At 38.9% G+C, this 6,930-nt stretch overlaps 1 protein-coding gene across 1 annotated transcript; it reads right to left on the bottom strand.

Annotated features, from left to right (window-relative positions):
- Nucleotides 1-392: 392 nt before the first annotated feature.
- LOC106024591 (piggyBac transposable element-derived protein 4-like) lies at nt 393-6,416 on the bottom strand. Its single transcript, XM_013136595.4, has 2 exons — nt 6,134-6,416; nt 393-5,212 (listed from the first exon to the last, which is right to left on the bottom strand). The coding sequence occupies exons 1-2, from the start codon at nt 6,361-6,363 to the stop codon at nt 3,487-3,489; spliced, it is 1,956 nt and encodes a 651-aa protein (XP_012992049.4). The 5' UTR covers nt 6,364-6,416; the 3' UTR covers nt 393-3,486.
- Nucleotides 6,417-6,930: the final 514 nt, after the last annotated feature.

The raw sequence follows: 6,930 nt of genomic DNA, 5'->3' as shown, positions 1-6,930 counted from the left end.
TAATTTTCCGTGCCAGAAACAGTCGCAATATAACTGTATACAGTTAAAGCTTACTATAACGTAACTACTGTATGTTGTAGCCAGCAAATGTGTTTGTCTATCCTGACCCAAAATGCATGCACGTATCATAAATCCACCAGAAACTTCATAATAAGAATCTTTCATAATACCTACTTCGCTTTGCCTGTGAGGAGATACAAACGCAGGACCTATAGTTTAGATGTCCGTTTCTCTAACCACTATGCTATTTAATAAGGGGGACTCACTCATTCAGTCATTAAGAGACATCCGCTCAGGCGGTCTGGCAAAAACCTAGACCTGTCACTGACAGGTCAGGAAATTCATTCATCAAATACTTGTTCTCCCCACTGTACTAGCAAAATACACAGCTGTCAATCAAATTCGAAAGCTTTTATTAACTACAGTAGTTACACATTCTTTGTAGCTTAATGATGTAAAGCACATCTTCGATTGCATTTGCAGATGAAGGCAAGAGAACTAGTCTACATTCCCAACAGTTATTAGTGAAGTACAGTATTAGGAAACATCTTCCCCAAACTATTTTTGGGGTGCAAAACATTCTTGCTGGGAGGCAATGCCCAGGTCTGTATACATGATTGAAGAAATAATACATAAAATGCAACAAGACAATGTAATGCAATAATACAGTACATACTATACATAGAGGACAGGACTAAAATGGAAAACATTTAAGACAACTAAAATGATACAATCCAGATCAAAGTAATACAATAAGAAGTTAAGAGAAATTGAATAAAACCAACAACAGATTAAAACACAGTAAGTGGTCGTTACATAAGTAAAGAGTGGACTTGACAAAAACCAAGGGACAGCCTCAGACTGAACTCAAAGCAAGAGAAAAAAAAGGTGGGTCTTTAAATTTGATAAAAAAATTGTCAATGGTGGACTGGGACTTAATGTGGGATGGGAGACTATTCCAGAGCATAGGAGCAGCAACAAACAAAACGAGGCTAACTCATCCTTCCCGGAGGATGGGTTCTTGTTTCTTCCAAATATACCAATTAGTTTATTTAGAAAGATCAAACTTCCTGCCCATGGCCATGATCTGATGTTTTTATTCCTAATATAATTGTTGCAACTGTTCTTGTCTCTTATTGACCATTTCCATTACATTCATGTTGAGAGTAGCAGAAGACTGAAATTGATGCATAAAAACCACAATTGGTACATGCAGGAAATGACATTTCTGACACTCAAAATCTCATCTGGGAGGACCACCAGACCCCCTGACTTTTGTGTCCCCCAGGCTTGTGGCCGCTGGCAATGGTGTCCCTTATTTTTCCACATTCAAGGTGGTAACCCTACTTGTAAACCTGGCCACAAAGATTGCTACTGTACAGTAGCTATATACAGTAGCAAGCTATAGTAATGTAGCTACACCTTGTTTATAACGTAAGTTATGTAGGTAGTTACAGGTTTAGGTTAGCTTTGAGCAAAATTATTGCAGAAGCGATTTCACACTTAAAACAACCGGACAGCATTGATTATCCAAGAATTACTCCATATACACAATACTATTAATCATGGGATTGTTCCTAGTGAACTATTAATGGCCTTATTCTGAAAAGAAAATCAGGATGTTTGTGAATTAAACTGTCAGTGTCATGTGTTTTTAGAATATATTAACCTATTTAAAGTGTCTTCATGGACAACTCTGGCCCACTTTGGCTGGCTGGAGAGTATTTTCTGTTAGAAAACAAAGTTTCCAGGTACCAATCAACACATATGACTATACTGTAAAGTATGTTTTCTTACAATTTAAATGTAGAAATATTCCCTTATCAAACTTGTGTTCAGGGTGGAAGAGCTACAGCATTATAATGTTAGATCACAGTTGATTGAAATATGACAGTAGTCTGTCTGCTGGTAGTGTTTCACCTGTTTCATGTATTATGTTGTGTTGGGTAGTATTGTAAATATAAGCATGCTCATTCTAATCAATTTCCCTCTGTTCTTGATTTAGGTGTGGTGAACCTCAACAAGATGCCCCGGGCTGTAAGGGAAAAAGTGTCCCATTTGAGACTTTAATTTGCAGAGAGTGGAGACTCTGTGGGATACTCCAGTAACAAGATGCGAGGGGGGTTCTCCAGGTATATTTTACAGACCCCTGATTTCCTGGACAGTGCCCAGAATGTCAATTTTATGGCAGGATAATGGACTGTGTTTTAGGCTTTTTTATCATATTTGTACAAGTTGTCTCATTGAGAAAATCTCTTGTTAATGCACATTAAAACATTTTAGAGCTTGATTTGGTGTTGAGCTTGAATGCTTGGGAAAATTTGGCAAATCTATGCAAATAATATAATCATTGTCGATGTACAACTAAAAATTGGTATTGTATTTTAAGAGTTTTGAGTTTGGATGGTATAAACATGTGAAACAATGTTGTTTTGGTGTCTAGCTTAAACAAGTGTTCGAGAGATACTGTTGGTAAGCTAATACTAGTAATGTAAACGTAATATTCCTAGTCAAGTGATTCTATAGACATTGTTAGTGATTTGAGTAATACTAGTAATAGCTATGCTAATATATTCCAAATTATATTGTTATAATTTAGATGTAGGTTTTACATGTACTGTCTTTAATTGTGTAAGTGGGGCTGCACGATAAAATAAATATTGAATCGCAATTTCATTGAGAAATGTTTGCAATTACGGTTGATTTGAGATATTCAAACATGGGTGTAAATAGCATAGATAATCTCACTTTAAAAAAAGCAAATAGGCTACATAGTGTGCTATTATACTGAAAAAGTTTATAAAACGTTTAACTACTCATTTAATGCAATAGTGTTTGCCATGTTTGTGTCTTGAAACTTGCGGATGTATGGTGTTCTCGTTTACGTTTTGGAGCTGAAAATCATGCTCAATATCGTAATTTAGATTATAATTTGCTTAATAGTTCAGCTTTGTGCATAAGGTATAATGGTTTTTACAAGAGGTAGATGTAAGGGAAATTATGAAATGTAAGAAAAACTGAAATTTTCATTGAAATGTTACTAAGGTTACTCAAGAGACAAAAGTTTAAGGAGTGAGTTGGGAAATGATGAAGCAGAGGTATGACTAATTCAGCCTAATCTGCGGGGCTGCAACTGGATGCTCTTGGAGTGACACATGGGTTTTCATTTAATAAGAAAGTGTCACTAACCAAATTCGTAAAGTGTCTTTTCAAATTATTAACCTCTTGAATGTGAAAGTACATATTAGTAGAATTCTGCCTAAACATACATACCAAAATGTAACTGCTATGTGCAATTATGTTGCCAGGACATGCTAAATTCTGGTAGCATTAGAAAAAAGACACCTGGGTGTTGATGAGGAAATAATCAGAATATAGACAGGAGTTCTGAATAATAATCGTTCATGGACAAGCTACAACTCAATTACTGATTGTTAAAAACATGGTATTAGTGTTCAATTTACATCCAGTGTGTAAGAGTATCTTTCACTCTCCCCATAGGTTGTGCATGTCGTGGTACTCCTTGAAGCACTCCCTTTCTCCAAGGAAACAAAAAGCGAACTTGCATTTCGGACAGAACATCCGGCATTTAATCTTTGGTTTCTGCCTGAATGTTGTGCAATACTTGCAGTTCATCCTTTTGTCTTTCGGCAAGTGTACAGGATAATGGCGTTTACCTCGAGGGGGGGGGGTTGAGATGGTCGTACCGTTCATATGGGCCCCCAATTCAGCTATTTCCAACACCAGCTTCTTTCGGAAGTCCAACTGGGAGAGAGGGGTTTGACCCTTCAATTTGGCCATTTCTTTATGCAGAATAAAAGAATTGACAATAGCAATGTCCAGAAAGTGGTAAAAGAAAGTCTTGTACCACTTCATGGACTTGTGTAGGACCTGGTAGTAACCTATCAGAGCATCTGATAAGTCAACACCCCCCATGTTAGCATTGTAGTCCTTCACACAAACAGGAATGGGGACATCCTTCCTAATCCATGCCCCAGTGGAATCTTTGACCCTTCTTGAAGCACAGTCATTATTGAATGCCTTGTGTAGTGTGGTGAGCATCGTTACTTCTCTAGTGTCCTTCCATTTGACGAAAAGCAACTTGTCGTTCCGGATCCAACGTATGGTCCCCCTCTTTGCTGTCTTCGGCATTTCGTTTACCTTGGTCTTGGGGAAACCGATTGTGTTCGATCGAATGGTGCCACAAGCCCCTATTTTTTCCTTCAATAGATCTACAAAAAGCATGGGACTTGTGTAAAAATTGTCAACAAAGAGCTTATACCCAGTTCCAAGCAATTTGAAGTCCATCAGCTGCATGACAGAGTCATAACTTAGGCCCTTCCCAGAAGGTGTGATTGTCTTGCCTTCATACACAAAAAAGTTCCATGTGTAAGCAGTGGCTGAATCGGCTAACACAAAAAGCTTGTAGCCCCATTTCGTCGGTTTATTTTTCATATATTGTTTAATGCCAATTCGAGCCTTTGAGGCAACCATTCGCTCATCAATAGAAATATTTTGAGCAGGCTGGAAATAATTCTTGCATGCCTCCACAATGTCAAGATACATGGGTTTGATTCTCGCCAGACGATCATACCCTGGAGTCCCCTTCTTCTGATCATTCTCTCGATCCAGCTGCGGGTCACTCATGTGAAGAGTACGGTTGATGGCCAGAAATCGGTTCTCTGTCATGACGGAAACAGGAAATTCCAAACGAAAGAGTGGGGACTTGCTCCAGTAGTCCACTTGTCTGGAAACCTTGATCAGTCCCATGTAAATCACTAGGGAAACATAGATCAGCATTTCACCCATGGTGACATGTTTCCAGTGCATCTTCCTCCCCTCCTGCTGCTTCAGGTCACCATACTTGTTTGTGTTAGCAACAAGTGTCCCCAGCATAGATGTGGTGAAGAAAAGCTGGAATAGTTGTAGTGGGCTGTATGTTGCATCATTAACCAGTTGTGGGCCATTCGGGCGTTTTGGTCTAAACCTGAGGGGTTGTGGTTCCCCATCATCCTCCTCAAGGATTGTATGCCATCTGTTCTCAGTTGGTCTGGTTCCACTGCCTGTCCCACTTTTATGTAGAGACTTAGATTTCCCAGTCCCCACACCTCCAGAGGAAATGACAGAGAATGGTGGGCAGGAACGCTTGCTGGGGAGGGGTGTCTCCCAAACATCATCCTCCAAATCTTCCTCATCTTCCACATATTCCTCTCTGTGGTTAATAAAATAAAGGGACATATTGTTGTTGTAAGATGCACATTATTACAGTTGATAAAGAGATTTTATAATATAGATATTTATATATTTATAAAAAGAACAAGAATAAACTGTCTGCCCAGTGACCCAGAAATGTGAAGCGCACACACAGACCAAAGTGTGCAACACAAAAACTACAGCCAGCGGGAATTAGGTGGCCTCTTAAAGATATAAGTCTTACAACTTAGAACAGCAAATAGTGAACCAATATAAAATAGAGAATAACTACTAAGTTATTATTTGGGTTTACAACTAAAAGTATATAAAACAGCCAAATGATAAAAAAATAAATAGGAAGACTTGGAGGAAAACACCCCCATTAAGGGAAATCTGAATTTTCTGACAAAAAAAGCTATGTTTGGTCAGTTATAGATGTACAAATTGACCAAAGTCAGAAAAATATATTTAGAGAAAAAATAATTAGGCAGAATGACATTTCTTTTTGCATATGCCTATCTTTTAAATGGAGTGTTCTACAAATGCAATGGCAATGCCTTTTGAAGTGGAATTACCATGATTTGTCTCTCCTCAAGCCGATGGTGTTGGCATACTGCATTTTGCACAACCTGTGTAATACGCATGATGAACCGTTTAGAGAGGAGCTGCTTACTGAAGACAATGGCACAGAGCAACAAGTCTAAGCAGTTCTACGCAGTCGTTTGGCTCCAACACTTATGTGGAAACATTACAGTATTATTATTATTATTGGGGAAAAACGGGAAATGTATGTGTTTCACAGATATTTTATCGGACCCGGGACACCCAGTATTAAACCAGGACAATCCCGGGGGAACAACGGGGGGAGTTTCACCTAAAACCACCCTACATAACCTATAATACATTACCTCAGTATAATGTGGGGAAACAATTTACTAACCGATCTATTCGTGGATCCAATCCTTCGAAAAATAAATCTTCTTCACCGGAGTCAAAATCTTCGAAGTCGAAATCGCTCCCTTCGGAGTCGAAATCGCTCCCTTCGGAGTCCGACGACATTATCACATCCGAATCCTCCCAGGCGAAATCCTTAGATTTTGTTGCCGTATTTGTAGGATCCTCCACAATATTCCCACCTTTTTCAATCATCGTTTTTCTTGGAGAAGCCATGTTTCGTGTAAGAAAAGGACAACAGCACGAGTAACCTCGTGTCTTCTTCTCCTTCTTCTTGTAATTTGTTGGCGGATCGCAGCCAAATGAAGTCCACACTGCCACCTACTGTACCGGAGTGTGAGGCCGGTCACGGTAGTTCCTGAGTCTATTAACTGTGGCAAATGGGGAGCCGTTTGTAAAATGTTGCACGTTCTGTAATTCTGCTCAGTTTTTGCACGTTTAGCATTGCCAAATGTAAAAATAAATAATAATAATAATTGTAAAAAAATTACAAAAAAATTGCACCACTGGGCGCTTCAGCGGAGCGTTCCGGGTCCAATGAGGTTTTGTTCTGTCCTCCATGCAGTGTCAATACCCCACCCGGAGCATTTCAGACGCGGAGCGCTGCGAGGCAGTTGTATTGGTGAGATCACGAGATCAACAAACAACAATAACCTACTTCGCATGTCCGACGTTGATTTCCTTTTGTTTTTGTATGTATTCCTTTTTGGGGTTCTATCATTAAGTTATTCTATAGTTCCAGAATTGTAAAACATATAGGCAAATATAGCATATATATATTTT

This window comes from Esox lucius, chromosome 13 (assembly GCF_011004845.1).
Source record: "Esox lucius isolate fEsoLuc1 chromosome 13, fEsoLuc1.pri, whole genome shotgun sequence".
NCBI lineage: Eukaryota > Metazoa > Chordata > Actinopteri > Esociformes > Esocidae > Esox > Esox lucius.
The sequence above is the reverse complement of the archived record's forward strand: the minus strand, read 5'-3'. Positions and strand labels throughout refer to the sequence as shown.